This window comes from Meleagris gallopavo, chromosome 1, assembly GCF_905368555.1.
Source record: "Meleagris gallopavo chromosome 1, MGAL_WU_HG_1.1, whole genome shotgun sequence".
Lineage (NCBI taxonomy): Eukaryota > Metazoa > Chordata > Aves > Galliformes > Phasianidae > Meleagris > Meleagris gallopavo.
The window spans coordinates 107,681,115-107,698,012 of record NC_139404.1 but is presented as its reverse complement, the minus strand read 5'-3'; the positions used below and the strand labels follow the sequence as shown (position 1 = coordinate 107,698,012).

Below are 16,898 nucleotides of genomic sequence, written 5' to 3'. Positions count from 1 at the left end.
ACATATTTGTCAATGACACTGATGATGGAATTAAGTGCATCCTCTACAAGTTTGCTGATGACATCAATCTGAGTGGCTTGATACAGCAGAAGGAAAAGATGCCACACAAAGGGACCTTGAACTCAAAAAGTGGTCTCTTGTGAACCTAATGATGTTCAAAAAAGTAAAATGAACAGTTTTGCACTTGGGTCAAGCTAATCTCACATATGTATACAAATTGGAAGAAAAACTCCTTGAGAGTGACCCTCTTGAGAAGGACTTAGGGATCCTGGTACGAAAAACTGAACATGAGCCAGCAGTGTGCTTGCAGCCTGGAAGGCCAATGTTATCCTGGGTTCCATCAGAAGAGGGGTGGCCAGCAGGGTGAGGGAGGTGATCATCCCCCTCTGCTCTGCTATCATGAGGCCTTAGCTGGAGTACTGTATTCAAGTCTGGGGTCTCAAACACAGGAAAGATTTGGAGCTTTTGGAGAGGGTCCAGAGGAGGGTCTGGAAGATGATCTAAGGGCTGGAGCAGCTCTCCTGTGAAGAGGGGCGGAACGAACTGGGCTTGAGAGAAGACTTGAGAGAAGGCTGTAGGGGAACCTTACTGCAGCCTTCCAATATTTAAAGAGTTTATAAACATGAGGGAAACGAACTTATTACACAGCTAGACAGTTATAGAATAAGGTGGAATGGCTTTAAACTAAAGGAAGGATGATTTAGATTAGATGTCGGGGAATTTTTTTTACTGATACAGTGGTGAGGTGCTGGCACAGGCTGCCCAAAGAGGTTGTGGATGCCCCATCCCTGGAGGCCAGGCTGGATGGGGCACTGGGCAATCTGATCTAGTATATTTGTTCTAGTGGAAGGGATGTTGGAACTTGATTCTTGAAGTCCTCTCCAACCCAAGCCATTCTATGATTCTCACACAGCAGCTGAAATTTTCAAAGGCTTATCTCTTTATCACTGACATAGATTTTTACATTACTTAATTCTGAGCACACAAAAATTGAACTTCTGTGTTAAGTGTACAGGGCAAACAACTCAGTACCAGAGCTCACCTACTTACCAACTTACTTTAAACAGTGTTTGTACAACCCTGTACTCAATATTTGAACAAAAGGATTTTCTTTTAGAAGCAATTGAAAGCTAGAGTTTTGCTGCCACAACAGCACAAGGAAGAACGCATGCAATGTTCAGCAAGACAAAGAAAGCTTATGTATTCACATGTAGACTGTTTTGACAGCAGTAAATTGCATAACTGACACATTTTAAAACTCACCTAACATTTAAAAAGAAATAACCTATTTTTGTTCTTGGAGATTTCAAAATTTCACTAGACAGGCCTTAAGCAATCTAATCCAATGTAAAAGTCAGTCCCACTACAAGCAGAGGGCAGGATCAGATGACTTACTGAGGTCCTTTCCAAATTAAATCATTCTATAATTCCACAAAAAAAAAAGCAACACACACACAACATAGCACTGTCATGTGACCAATATAACTAAGTACAAGTTATTTTTCCTCTCCATTTCACAGTTCTTCATTAATGTCAATACAGTCTGTAGTAATTCCAATTAGCTTGCGTTAAATAAAGGCCGTATTGTATCACAACAAAATTCTCTGCCACAGACTGACTGCTTGCCCCAGTCTCTTAACCTTTTAGTTAAGAGGTGAGAGGTCATCATCCCTGCAGGTGTTCAAGAACATCGTAGACATGGCACTGAGTGATACAACTTAGTAGGCACAGTGGTGATGGCTGACAGTTGGACTAGATGATCTCAGTGGTTTTTTCTAACCTTAATGATTCTATGAACTGCAGCTTCACATACATTTTTTGTTCCTCTTTTCCCCAGTCGTGAGTTCCTGCTGCCCTTCCCTCTATCCAAGGGATATCCCACCTTTCATTCAAGCTCAGAGATACAAGATTCACAGATCACATACTAGGTAGAGGACTGCTTGCATTTTACTTTCTGCAGCGCCCAGTACAAGGTTTTTAACAGGGAGATCCTTGATAGGCCATGGTTGGCAGCTATCTCATATCCAAGCAAGTAGGGAAACTGAAGGACACAGGTCAAATACTTTGAATACACTCAGGAAGATTGGAGGAAAATAACATGAAGAAAAATGAAGAGCTTTTACTCAGTTTGCTGTGCTAAGTTCATCCATTGCAAAACCTTAGCTCAAACCAAGTCATTCACCTCCTCATTTACTGCTTTGGTAGACAGTAAGCTTCTGGTTTACCACTGAAGCACAGAGAATCAATCATTCTTTCAAATCTGGGTATGTTATAACAACACTGCACAAAAGGACCATGAAGATTATTTGATTACCAGAGCTACCATAAATATGTATATTAAAAGGTAAAAAATCACAGCAGAAAAAACATTCACTTACACTGGATGGCGTGCAGGAGCAACTTATATCTTTAGGATCTGAAATACAGTAACACACATAGTTAATAATGAAAGAAAGCATAAATAATCTCTCTTAAAACACTTATCAGTAGTGTAATTTACTACCAATAAGCCAACAGTACAGAGGGCACAAAAGTATAAACATTTGAACATTTGGTTGTAAACTTAGAGAAACAGAAAAGAATGCTTCACGGTACCCTTTGCATTCTAAGACAACAGTTCTATCTGGCAGCCCAGTTCACTGCATCATTCTAGTTGTGTCAACAGAGCTTTTTTATGTCCTCAGACAGGACAGATGCAGAAAAATAAGCATCCATAATACTATCTCTAAGTCTACAAAGAGACAAATGGAAGCACTTCTTCATTTCTAACTGAAGGTCACAGATCTTGCTCTTATCAGGCAATCTCTTTATTTTGTAGAACCTTATGGATGTCCTACGTTGAATGGTAGCACAGATTACACATTACAGCCAGGTGGGATATTCTACTATTTAGATGTGTCTGATACCTGAACAGTTTTTTAAAGACAGGGGAGTAAAGATAGGACAGTGCACTGAATTCTGAAGTGTTACTCTCAGATATGATAATCTGGGTATATGAATTTGTCAGACACACAGATTTTTCTTAATCTAGTTCTAGGACGAAGTTGTTTCAGTATTAGTGTATCTTCAAGAATAATTGCTAGCTATTACTATGCCCCAGGTCATTTAGCTTAAACAGCGGTGTTCTTTGCCAATAATGAGCCCTTTCACGGTTCTATCACACAAAAGCACTTACGTTCAATAAGAAAGAGGAAACAAACAATCCCCATCACAGCAATGATAACACCAGGCATCACAAAGGAGAGACCCCAGCATGTAGATACCCAGTAAGCAGCAATTAAGGATCCCAAGATGTTTCCCACTGATGTGTGTGAATTCCAGATTCCCATGATCAAACCTCTCCTGCATTAAAAAGAAACAAATAAGCCCCACAGACATTGAAAAAAGTAAATAAAAAAAGACTGCTTACCTGTAGTGACCATGAAGTATCTGCAAACTTATTGCTCTGTAACTGACCACTTCTTTATGCTAGCCTTCCATCTGTCAGTTTCAAAGCATCTAAATATTTAGAGAAGTGTTCCAAGAACTCCTCTGTGTATGACAGAACTCATCCTGCATTTAACAGCACCACAGGGATTTGAGTGCTTCCAGCAACAATGTACATAGATGTTGCATAGCATATACACCCTATGCCCAGTGCTTCTGTGAATGGAAGTCCTGCAAATACACTGCATAGACTTAACTCACCGAATTCACTGAACTTGTCAGCCAGGAAATCCTAGATTAGAGCTGCTGTAGAATAGCTCCAGCAGAACCAGTGTAAATCACAACAATTCTGCTGAAGTCTTGGCAGTTAGCAGGCTTTTTTCCTTGTAAGTCTTGGGAAAACTGCCTTGCCTTCAGCAGGAGGTTACCTGGAGCAACCTAATTTTAAATAAAATAAATCTTTTTCTTTGGCTGAAGACAAGATCCAAGAAGTCTGCTCATGTTTCAAGGAATTTGTAGCAAAACGAAACTCAGTGACATTGAACCAGAGCTCTATCTAACAGCCCATTATGTAGCCTCCTAAAACCAAAGACTGTCGCTTTTGCTCAAAAAAGAAAATCTGAATGAATGCATCTGCTATGCAGAGACCTGTTAATTCTTTTCAGTAGTTTGATACTGTATTTTTTCAACTGTCTCACAATTTTACATAGAAAACATATACTGAATTTTCGTATGTACTCCCCTGGAACTGATTGACAGTAATGTTCCTTTCAGATGTCTACAATGGACAGCACTAAATAGCATTTATTATATGCTACAATATACTACTACTATAGCCATCAACCATCACCAAAGCCAATAAATTTAATATGCAGCTCTCACAAAATTCATGGAAGATTTCTGGATGGTATGATAAAACAAGCATTAAGAGTGAAAGGAAGAAAAAGGACGATTTAAAGAAAGTGACAAAAAGAAAGGTTAAGTCAGCTATGATATTTCTTTTCTTTTTAAATTAAATTTCAGGTTTTTCTAAGTGTGTTAGAAAGAATACATCAGACAAAAAGATATCTTTAGAGCTGTATTCTGACAACTGCTTTGAAACACAGATGAAAACACATTAAAAAGGCATGATAGCAGCCTTTATCAAAAGTGATTTTAGACTGGTAATATTTGCAAGAATTCCAAAACAATTCATCTGAAAAATTAAACATCAAACAAAGGAGTTACCAGATAACACTAATTTGACATGAAAGAGAATATTTCAAAGTGAAATGTAAGCTAACCAGAAAACTTCTGTCAAGGATCCACCTACCTTTTCTTTTATCCCAAAGCATCACTGAAGCAATAGGTAGATACTTACACTGACTACAACCTTACAGCCCTGAATGCACTGATTTGTACTTCCAAAACTCTGCATTATGTATTACTTACCTTCCTTTTCCAAACCAGTTGCCAATACATGTAACGACACTTGGCCAGCCAGTAGTCTGCACCAACCCATTAGCTATCTGAAAGCATACAGAAACAATAATAAATAAGCATAGACTATGACAAGTTAAGTTTCTATTCCTACATAATCCCTGTTGAGTGCTGTGTTAGGAAAAGGAAGACTAAACAAGTGCTTTGATTTCAGAAATTTACTAGGAGTTTCAAAAGCATTATTTTTCAAGAATAAACAAGCTGAAACGTTTCACAGGGGTTCTTCCCTGTCCCTAAATATTTCCAGTAATACAAACCACAAAAAAGTAAAATTCAATCACGTGCTTACCAAAAATCTCATTTCACTGACAACACAGAACAGGCAAACCAATTCCCCAAACTCTAAGAGCTACACAATACTTCACTCAGTTTGAACATACACTGCAAATATACTTTGCCATAAGTGAAAAAATAAAAAAGCTTTCATGAAGACTGGACAACTTTGAACACTAGATTTAAAATGATTAAAAGACATGCAAATAAGCTTAGAGGAGAAATGTAATATACTGTATTCAGACTGAGGTAAGAGATATTTCGGCATGCAAGTTGCACAGATGTGAGGGAATCCTAACTCAATTCAATTCCTAAAACCTGTCAGGCAATTGTTCTTCAACCCAAAGATTACAGCATATAAGCAACTGAACATGAAATGAAGCAATCTCACACCTTTGTGTTACAGGACTCACTGTCCACATCACTGGTAGGCACACAGCCTATATCTAAGGCAGCTGGCTCCAGTCTTGGAAACCACACAAGCTAACAGCCTTGGGGCACTGACACAGTTTAACAGGTGACTTGGTAAAATAAAAGCTTTCTGTGCTCAAATCTGTATTGCTGCAAGTCATGTCACACGTGCCACGCAAACATGCCGGCTGTGAAAATGCAACCAAGATAATACAAAGAAAGCAACAGCACAAGGTGCAGACCTGTCCAAAATGACTCAGAAGTGCCAATCATACACTGGTCATGATCAAAATTCCATTTTGGGTCAATAATGCCTGATTAGATCTACAAGCACTCTGAAAAATCCCACACAACAAATTTTATTAAAAAGGCTGCCAGTTTCTCAGCCACACCAACGTGGGAGACTCCAACATTAGGCGCATAAAATGTAATTTTCCTGAAGAGAAAGCCAAGATGAATCATTCAAGTCTTGGCAGAATGACAAAAGTAAATATATTTGTTTTAAAACTCATCCACATCTAAGCTTGCAAAGATTTGATCATCAATGAATTTGCCACAGACTGAAACATTAATTTGTTTTCAAAGATTATTATTATTTTTTTTCTTAAACCTGGGGCTACCTACTCTATCATTTCTGTACGTTATTGTTGATGACAGATGTCAGCCTTCATATCCTCCCATCTAACCACTAATCATAGCTAGCAACTCAAAAGAAACAATAACAACACGACATTAAAAAGCACCATGGAAACTCAGACTATCTAAAGAAAATCATGCCTACCTGGGCCATTATGTAAAACCACAGATTATGTATATTACAGAAATAACCCAATCCAAACATTGCAGTGAAGAGCCCGCTAGCAAGCATTCCAACTGTCAGATAGTACCGGATGGGCAGCCGTTCTCCTATTATTCCACTTGAAACGTGGAAGGAAAGAAAAAGAAAAGGTGTAATTAAAAATCGGATCATAAAGCTTTCAGGAATAAAGAATATTTTGTGTTGCTTAATTCTTGTTGAAGGGAAACTTTAGTAGTAAAGTACTTGACAGAAAAAAAACAATAAATGTTTCATGATCAGTAAGTGCCAAGGGCTAACATCTGCACAACAATCTTTCAGGGACATGCTCACCTGAAGCCCACTGGAAGTGACTTACAGAATCATTTTCCAAATGGCCCACAGCATGGGAACATCTCCAGTTATTTAAAATGAGATTTATCACTCTCACTACTGACTCTAGTTATGAGGGTTCCAATTTTGGTAAAGAGGCAACTCCAAATGGCAGTCAATAACCAACGGATGATTTTGATAGTGTCTGCTACTGCTCTTTCACTACAGGACACATCACCTCAGTCTACAGAAGTGTATTGGACACAGATAAAATTTGGGGATGTGCATCCCAAACCCAGTGCACCCCAAAGAAACACAGGTTAGAATGCAAGCTGAAAAGCACTCATGCACAAGCAGTTGTGAGAGTAAAAAAATCTTTTTGCACACCAAGAGGTATAATACCACTGGGAACTAAGGAAGATGCATTGTTTTTTATAGCTATTAGCACAGAGATGGGAGAAGGATATCCAAGTTCTCATTCCCTTCATGAGAAACTTTACAGTAGGATAGGACAATATACTGAGAATAGTAGTGATGAAGGTTTCCAAGAGAATCAGATTTACCTTAAATACATTCCAATTGCATATGCACACAGAAATGAGTAATCCAGTGCTCCCAGTAACTGCTTGTAGTTATTCTTATCTAAGAATACATTTTCAAAATAAATCACCAGTTTATATGTGCCGATAATTTTTATATATGATAAGAAAAATGACATGCATAGGACACAGTGGATGTACATTAGATCTTTAATTTTAAATGAGTACTTTTAAATGGGACTTAAGCACATATCATGCAAAACACATTTAACAACAGCAACAAAAAAAACCCTCTACAATTTATGCTTTCACTTGTAGCACATTAGGAAAAAATATTTCTAGGCCCACTTTTAATTCTGCTTTACTCAAATCATCACTTAGGAATTTATTTGCAAGGTATCCACTTCTTATAGCTACTTAAACTAACTAACAAACAAAAAAAAGAGCCCAACCTTGGAAAAAACAACTAAACCATAAAAGGTATTCTCAAAAGTGCAGTGGAAAGATGAGTTTCCTATATGTGGTGCTAAAAGCAAAAATAGCTTAAAAAAATCCATCATTGTATAGGCTTTTTAAGGAATCATCTTAATAATTATCTTCAATAATTTTTGAATGGTTAAATTCTATGGCACTTCATTCTCTAACCTCTCATAAGGTGCAGTGACAGAAGTCGAGTTTAAAAAAAGAAAAATAAGGTTCAGCTCTCTACAAGAAACAACCATAATCACAACAAAATGGAACTTGCAGGATGGAAGGGGGCAGCAGGAGGAACTCCATCCAGATGGAAAAAACATGTTTAGCCTCAAGAGACCTGAACTCACACCAAGAAAGACAACTATGTTTGCACGGAGCCACAATTCAAAGGATCATAGAATCATTTGAGTTGGAATGAACCTTTAACACTCATCTAGTCCAACTACCCTGCAATGAACAGGGACATCTACAGCTCGATCAGGTTGTCCAGAGTCCTGTTCAGCCTGACTTTGCTTGTCTTCAGGGATGAGGCATCCAGCAACTCTCTGGGCAACCTGTTCCAATGCTTCATTATCCTTAGCATAAAACCTTTTTCCTTGTAACAGCCTAGATCTCCCCTCTTTCAGCTCGATACCATTTCCCCTTGTTCTGTCACAATAGATCCTGTTAAAAAGTCTGTCCTTTTCCTTCTCTCAGCCCTGCTTTAGATACTGACAGGCCACCTGGAGCCACCTCTTCTCCAAGCTGAAAAGACCCAGCTTTCTCAGCCTGACCTTGTAGGGAAGGCGTTCCATTCCTTGGTTCATTTTTGAGGCCCACCTCCAGACATGCTCCAGCAGGTTCATGTCTCTCCCACTGACTCTGACAATACAGTCACTGTTATTAAAATGCCCTTTTTTTTCAGTGACATTCCAGCTTGCCAGCTCTGACATCTCAAAACCAGAGCTGAAAGAACAACTTTAGAGTGCTATCTCAAAGAGACAGCTTTGCAACAACATGTGTGTTCATGGAAAAAAGTAGGACATTAGAGCTCGAAGTTTTCAATATTAATAAAGCCAACTAGTATTTCAGACAAGTAAGCTCAGTCTCCCCTTGGTCAAGGGACAAAAAAAACCAACAATCGTGTTTTACTGCACACCACAACATTTGAAAACATGAGACTACATTATTTCAGTTGACTGACTACCCTGCAGCAGGCAGTTAGTACACAGAATTCTGTCAGAAAGCGTAGAGCTAAAATCTCTAATTCTCCTTGATGAGTGGATTTTTTTTAATTGCTAATTAAGGAGTAATTAGAATGGCTTACTGATGGCTAGAGAGACTGAGTTGACTATACTACTCCACTGATGTTCTTGGCAGTGATTAAAGTGACAGGGAATGATTTAAAATCTCCATTAAATACCAGTACAATTACATTTGAAGTGTCTTTCTAAGTAGGCAAATATTCTTCTTTTTAAGTAAAGAGACAGGTTGATAAGCTAGCCAGTACGTTGTCAATTCCATTCTTCAATTAATTCCCAAGATTTTCTCCAACAGAATGATGAAAAAAATATATTTTCTCCCAATAAAGATTCTGAAAAGTTCCAGTTTGGATAATCACCAAGTAATTTAATTTCAGTGTCTTCTAGACCTTGAACTTGAGTAGTAGAAAATCATAACCATTTATTCTATTCTGCCCCTTAGACATTTTAAAGACGTATCTAAATTTCAGGCCCATTGTCTGACTGAACATAGTTCTACTGAAACCACCTTATAGCTCTAACAGGTAAAATAACATCAGTTGTTTAAGTGATTTTAAGGAGGCAAGACATCACAAGCTAAGTCTTTACTTTCTTTGAAAAAAAACAATGAGAACACTGAAAAAAACATCCCTCCCATATACAACCCCTGAATCTCCCTATGTATGGAAGAATAGCAAGAGGCAGAAAAAGTAATTACTAATATAAGCACTTTATTATTGGGAAAAAAAAAAAGGGAGAAAAATATGCCTTACCAAATGGCTCCCATCCACACTGAGATGCATTAGATGGCTTTTTGACAGACTGAGTCTGGGCAGCATATTCTCTGTAGGAGCTAAGTTCAACTTCATGTGAAGCAGCACAATGCTTATGTAGTTCTCCCTGATACAGAAAGGAAATTTGAAAATGGAAAATTCATTTCCAACAGAACTCTTGTTAAGCTTCATACAGCAAGAAATTTAATTCTGTGTGAAGCTGCGTCAAACACAATGAAATAGGTAAAATTTTAAGCCATTATTAACTGCTATTGTTCAGCAAAGCCATCATTACACCAAAGAGCAACCATGTGGCTAGTAATGATGTGCTACAGAGAAGTTCTGTTTGTAAGTGCAGAATTTCAAAATTCTTTATTAATATTGAATTACCATATCCACTGTTACTCACCAGTTATATACCAGAGCCCTGGAAGATTTGATTTGTGCTTGGCAAGTTACAGGTACATGAGATTAGAATGAGAAAAACATAGGGATAGAGGATATCTTGTCACTGGGTTCACTGGGAACAGAAGTGAAAAGCATGGAGTCCCAAGCATACAGACAACTATGATGTTCAGCAGCACTTGGAACAGTCATGTAAATGTCAGTTGAATTTTAGCACATTTGAGTCATCAGTTGCAAGAAGATTTTCTCAAATATAAGAATGCAAACGTGTTCCCTGTTACATATCTACATACTGCATTAATTCACATGAACAGCCTCAAGTACAGGCATAACTGTTCCGAGTCTTAAGCCCGAAGAATAGAAGTATACATAACATTCTAGGAGTGGTCTCATTAAAACTTATTACATAAATGTCCCTGTGTGCCAGTTTCATCAGGTTTCCATCTCTAAAACCATTCCAAGTTAAACACTGCCGTTTACAAAAGAAAACACTGAAAAAGATGACTACTTCCTTGTTTGATAACAGAAGGATGTTTAAATAACAACTCAGCCTTGCTTACCTTGACTATACTGATAGGTTTCCTTGATAAATGGAAGCTGGCATATAAGAAGAAGGTGAGAGTAAAAATGAAGGCTCTATACCTGTAATACAAAAAAAAAAAAAAAAAAAAAAATGGATGTGACTTACTTTTAGTGCTGTTACAGAAAACATTACAAAATGGTAATCTGGGAATAGGTGAAGACAACTTTTTTTTCACATTCTCTAACAGCCAGAAGAATCGCCCCTAGCAGTAGCACCTGCTATCATCTAGCTTTGGAAGGGAGCATTGTGATACACTGGCGATATACAGGACAACACATGAGTCTGCAGAGCTGATTTGCACGTTTACAAACTTTCCTTCAGGGACTATTAAAAGACAATTAAACATTAAACATAAGATAGTCATATCTCACACTTTATGGTTTCAGCCAGCTTTCTGTTATAATTAAGATGTAAAAGATGGCTGAGCTGTCATTTTAACTATTGTGAATTATTACCTTTTTCTTTTCTTATACTGCTTTTAGGATTTTTGCTTTATTTTTGCCTTCCACTGCAACAGCCATTGGCCATTTATAGGGACTGTAGCATGGATAGACATTGCTTGCATGCGCTGTCAGTTGGAGCATATGAACATAATTCTCCAGCTTTGGGCTTGGGAAGACTTTTCCCTTATACTTCACTGGCATCTTGGGGCTTTCTCTGCAGTTCCTATGAACTATAAGGTCACTCTGCCACTGCAAGCATAAGACAAACGCAGCAATCTAATCTATTCTATTCCATACCTACAGAACGTATGTTTCAGCTGCTTAAGAAGCTGAATGTTTTGTGGATTTCTACTTCTAACAACAGAGAGAAATCAGAGTATACCTACTGGCTTTTTCTAGCCTTGATCTTAATGTAAAAATCTGCAAATAAAACTGCATGTGCACATTAAAAGATCTGATAGCAGACAGCTTAATGCAGTCCCTAATTTTTAATCAATCTTCAATCAACTCCTGTCTTATAAAATTCTGTATAGCAAGGGCATTGTTTATAGTTCTGACATACAAAGATGTTAACAAAAAAAAGAAAAAAAAAAAGGGGTGAGTTTGACTGTGAGTTGAGTTATTCACCCCTATTACTGAAGGCATTGCCATGAGTTATAAAACTATAATGACACTGTCCTTGCTTCTATACTGTGATAAATTGTTTAAACAGATGTGCTTGGTCTTCCATTTGTTATTTTTGTTATTCACACACAATTAATTCAGTATTCTCTCTCAGAAAGCACATAAAACAATGCCATCCACTTACCAGGATTGTTTGTTTTTTAAAAATATTACAGTACTAAGAATTAAAACCATAATTCTAAGGTCCGTACCAAACATCAGTTCATGGGGAAGAATACACACTTCTGGTTAAAACACATAATCTAAGTCGAGAAGGGTGCTCAAGAGTTTGGATATAAAAATGTGAAAGTTATCCTTTCAAGTGCATACCTTGCATAGGAAAGGTCAAAACAATTTACCCTCTAGCATACTTGACTAATACTTTTAAAATGTGAGCAATATTTGTTATACAACTTACAACATTTTTTGCTGCATATACCAAGCGATAAAAAAGCAAAAATAGAGCAAGAGAACAAAATGATCTATCCCAGACTCAAATTCACATTGTCAGCACCATACTTCAAGACTTACCACTGATCTCGTGAAAATGAAGTGATGAAGCGAATCCCGGGAGGCAGCTGAGCCATCTACAGCTGGTATCAAATTTTAGGCGACAGTTACGTGCTTGTGAAAACCTTAGCTGCTGTTCAGAATGTATATTAAAGATCTTCCACAAGCCATGCAATTGTAGGCTGCAAACTTGGAAGGCTTCCCTTTAGATCTTGCTCTTGTAACTTCAGCCACTACGTGGCAAGTACTTCTCTCTGTTTTTGTTAATTGCTGATCTATGAAAAAGAAAATCTGGTACGTAAACATCTTCATCAAGGTACTTAATATTTTCTAACCATAACATTTCAGCTGCAATGATCTATTCAAGACAGAAGTCATTACCATAACTAGCCTTCTTCTAGACATCAAAAATGTAACAGATAACTTCAAGCCAATATAAATTGCAACCTTTCCTACATTTTGTCATTTATAATCTATTTTGAGAAGTCAGCTTAGGATAGAGCAGTGGTAGCAGAAGGAAAAGATGCACTTTAAACATGATCCAAAGCCTGCTGGCATCAAAACACTGCTTTTGTCTCAGGAAGAGTACAAATAGGCAATTACCCACCTTGGAAAGATCTATTTTAACATATCATAAGCATTCATGAGGTTAAAATTTGCTCAAAAATAACTGCAGCGTTTTCAGCCTGGAAAAGAGAATTCTTCAACTTGCAATCAGGTGCAGCTGAACAATGCTGCCAGCAACACTTGACCAGAACTCCCTGTTCTAGCCTGATTCCCCTGTCCAAGTATCAGTGACACACAAGGCACCAAATTGTCAGTGAAGCAGGAAAAACAAACAAAGAAAATGTCCCCACCTGAGCTCCTTACAGCAGCTCACCCAGCAGTCAGGCTCATGCACATATGTGAATCACATCCCCTGGCACGCAGGGAAATAGTGAGATTACGGCAGCATTGATTCAGTTCGATTTAAAATGTAGGAGAATTCCAGCTGAAGCACCTCAACAGAAGCAACTGATCCTTTATTACAGGTACTGCAACAGGAACTAGCTGCAATTATTTTGCAGCAAGTCTGAGCCAGCTGTTGAGTAAGATGACAAAAGGCTCTGTGGGCATAAGGTGTGACTGCAAATCAAGTAGGCAAGCTGAGCCTCCCTGTATGCTAACAGCAGGGCCATCCCAACAGGATGACAAATGATGTGCCAGGACTATGACCAGGATCTGCAACGTAACCCCAGCCGTGTCACCAGCCAAGCTTGTAAAGTCAGCACCAGGCACATTTTCCTGAGCCTGGAAGTTGGTAGGATACAGGAACTGCTCTCCTGGAAAAGAATGGGAAGTGAGATAAAGCAAAATCTCTTCTGAAGAAAGCACACCTGGCAAAACCAAAGGGCTGGCTTAATCTGAAAATTTTAGAAACTGCCACCTAGCAGGCTGAGGTATGAGCCTCTCTCCTCTCATCTTTATCCTTTACCTTATTACAGAAATCAAAGTTGATGGTCCTCAGCCAGCTGAACGACAACAATGAACTCAGTCCCCTTGTGCCAAAGCTGACCAGATCAAGGGTCTGGTTCATTATTCTAATGCATATTTTTGCCATGCTTTTTGGTTTTCACAGTGTCCTATAATCATAGAATTGTCTCAGTTGAAAAAATCTTTAAAGGTCAGCTAGTCCAACTCCTCTGCAATGAACAGAGACACCTACAGCTACATCAGGTTGCTCAGAGCCCTGTCCAGTCTGACCTTGAGCGTTTCCAGGGATGGGTTTACACCACCTCTCTTGGCAATGGTTGGCTTACTGGGGTGCGAGGCACATTGTGTCCTTGCTATCTCCCTTCTCCAAAAGTGAATGGACTTGCTAATCTTGTTTGGTGTGCTCCACCTCCTTCCCTGCGCTCTCCATCAGACTGTGCAATCAATCAGCAAACCCTATAATCATTCCCAGCTTTCCTGCCAGGAGTCTCCTACCCTGCTCCCACTCCCAACTGTGGGTTCCTGCCTCCTTGTGTACTGGTCTTTGTTGCCACACATCGATGGTTCTGACGGCTGATCTATCAGAAAATCTGCCCTGAAAACCAGATGATCCAGCAGAAAATACTAACTTCCTCTCTGGCCATCAAACTGCTAAGCAGGATAAATCTGAAGCAGCAGGAGCATAAGGACAGGGACTGAAGATGGCACTGCCCCCTTATAGCAACAACTAGTTGTTATGGCAGCTGAATTCCAGACCAACACATGATCATCAGTAATCTCATACTTGGTTAGAAATGAGCTACAGATAGCTCCTGTGAAAGAGAGGCAAGAGGAAAAAGAGGTGGGCAAAGGAGCAGAATGAACTTTTTCTTCCAGCAGTAGCTGATCTGTTTCAACATCCCGACTCCATCTCCCCTTTCTCTCAGTTAAATAACAGTTTTGGTATTTGAGTTAAGTGATCTCACTGTAAGTGAGGTGGCAGAAATATCTACTGAGGAAAAAAGTGGGAGGCTTGCAAAGAACAAAGATCCGAAGTCTTTAAGCCTATTCATGTGGTTTCTTTAAAATATCGAGGGATAAGGCAGTGGCCACCACAGAAAAGGAATTGTTCAGCAGGTTACTTTGAACAGTCTCAGTGTAAGCAGTTGCAAAAAGACTTCACACATCTTACAAAAGGTTTCAGTGCTATGTGTTCACAGAAGGCTGCAAATCCCTGCACCTGCTGCACGGATCACGCTCACACCTCCAAAGTGCTCATTGGGAAGACAATAACTAACAATCCAACAAAGACAACCAAAGCTAAAACCACAAGCTCCTAACTCCCTATTGTAAATGCAGAGCCCTGGAGCTCCACAAGGAGGACTGGACATTGGAACCACACTCCGAGTCTATTTGGCAGGGGCTGATTTCATCTTATCTAGTGCAGCAGGGGGCTCAGACCACGGCCTTGCAAAGTCTGCAGCATGTTTCATGCCTCAAGTTCTCAATGCCTTGTCAACACCTTGTCTCTCTATATCCAGAAGTTCCTCTGACTTCCAGGTCATGCCTCTATTAGCAAATAAAACTTCTCACACAAAAGCCAAGAAACTTCTGACAATAAAAGTCGTGAACAGGTTATTAAAATCGTATCCTCCTGTAGGTAAGATCAGTTTCTTAAAACAAGCTATTATTCAGAAAGGGCACTAACAGACCACAACAAATAACTGGTAATTTACCAACACATTTGTTACATTTCCATTTCACTAACAAAGCACAAAGACAAACTTCAATCACTTGAACTGGTCTTTTGTACTTTCATTTTCAACAACATTTTTACCTAAGGGAGAGCAAATACTTGCACTTCCTCTTGGCTGTACTGCAACGCGTGAAGCAACACTGTAGTACTTAGCACCTGTATTTAACCTTAGAAATTTTACGTTGTTTCTTCAGTCTTCCACTGCACCATCTGAAACACAGCTCTCTTCCTATTTCAGGAAAACATGGTCATTCGTAACTGGCCTTTCTCACCAGAAATACTGCAAACCAAAGGTTAGCTGTGCTGGAAGAACAGTGTGGAGTTTCTGCCTGGCGCCTGCCTCTCTGCGCACTGCTGCGTTTGAGGACAGGCACACACTGTCTGCTGCTTCTCCATACACCAAATCCAAGTCCTCAGGGTGTGGGCTCAAGAGGCCTTCAGACATATGCATAGCGGAGGCATATTGTAATACTCAGCAGCAAAGCCTCGCCCAGAAATAGTCAGATCCATTGGCTTTAGAGATTGTAGGGCAACCTTAATGGCCATATCTGTTTAGAACCATAGAATATAGAGCTGGAAGGGACCCACAAAGATCAAGTCCAGCTCCTAGCTCCATACAGGAACACCCAAAATCAAACCCTATGTCTGAAAGCATCGTCCAGATGCTCCTTGAACTCCGGCACTGGGGGCTGTGCCCACAGCCCTGGGCAGCCCATTCCATGCCCACCTCCCTCTGGTGCAGATCCTTTCCCTAACCCCCAGCTGCCCCTCTGCTGACACAGCTCCATGCCAGTTAACATTAGTGCAGCAAGCAGGAAACAGATAATTGATTAAAAAACACAGGCCAAAGGTTCCTGGAAGCACACAGCCAGTCCATTCCTGGAGCTCGTAACACCGCGTTACAAACCGCCCCGGAGCCGAGGAAGCACAGGCCGGCCCAGCCCCCGAACGCCGAGCGCGGGCCGAGGTCAAAGCGCCCCAGGGCTGAGCGCTGTACTCTCACCGGACTCCCGGGGACACCGCGCCTCCCTCCCGGCCGTCCCCGAGCCCGCGGCAGGTGCACGGCCACCCCTCGCCCACCGCGCCTACCCGCTGCCGCCGCTCTCCCAGCCTGTGCCAGCGGCTTCCTGCTTCCTGCCTGGCCTGAGCCGCGCCGAGCGGAGCCGGGCGCGGCCGCGTATCGCCACCCCGGCCGCGGGAGCTGCGCGGCGGGACCGGTCCGCCCGAGCCCCTCCCCGCCGCGCCGTTAGGAGTTGCGCCATGGACCGGGCTGCCGCGGCGGCGCGGAGGCCCTGGCCCGCCTCTAACGGCCGGCTGAGGGAAGCTGCCGCCCCCAGCATGCTCCTAACGGGAAAACTGTGTAATATTAATAATAACCATTTA

General features: G+C 40.3%; 1 protein-coding gene across 7 annotated transcripts in view; it reads right to left on the bottom strand.

The window, feature by feature from the left end:
- The window catches only part of SLC37A1 (solute carrier family 37 member 1), a 39,180-nt gene extending 22,282 nt beyond the window's left edge, over nucleotides 1-16,898 (bottom strand). The window contains exons 1-9 of one of the 7 annotated variants that reach the window (XM_085209059.1): nucleotides 16,605-16,898; nucleotides 12,329-12,582; nucleotides 10,669-10,750; nucleotides 9,704-9,830; nucleotides 7,261-7,339; nucleotides 6,371-6,506; nucleotides 4,858-4,934; nucleotides 3,176-3,342; nucleotides 2,379-2,416 (exon numbers count right to left, since the gene is read on the bottom strand). In XM_085209059.1, the coding sequence (XP_085065185.1) occupies nucleotides 2,379-2,416; nucleotides 3,176-3,342; nucleotides 4,858-4,934; nucleotides 6,371-6,506; nucleotides 7,261-7,339; nucleotides 9,704-9,830; nucleotides 10,669-10,750; nucleotides 12,329-12,384 (762 nt within the window). In that variant the 5' untranslated portion in view covers nucleotides 12,385-12,582; nucleotides 16,605-16,898. Of the gene's footprint in view, nucleotides 1-2,378; nucleotides 2,417-3,175; nucleotides 3,343-4,857; nucleotides 4,935-6,370; nucleotides 6,507-7,260; nucleotides 7,340-9,703; nucleotides 9,831-10,668; nucleotides 10,751-12,328; nucleotides 12,583-12,914; nucleotides 13,143-13,164; nucleotides 16,490-16,518 lie in introns of those variants that run through there. The other 6 variants (XM_085209066.1, XM_085209044.1, XM_085209034.1 and 3 more) reach the window with 6 other exon arrangements.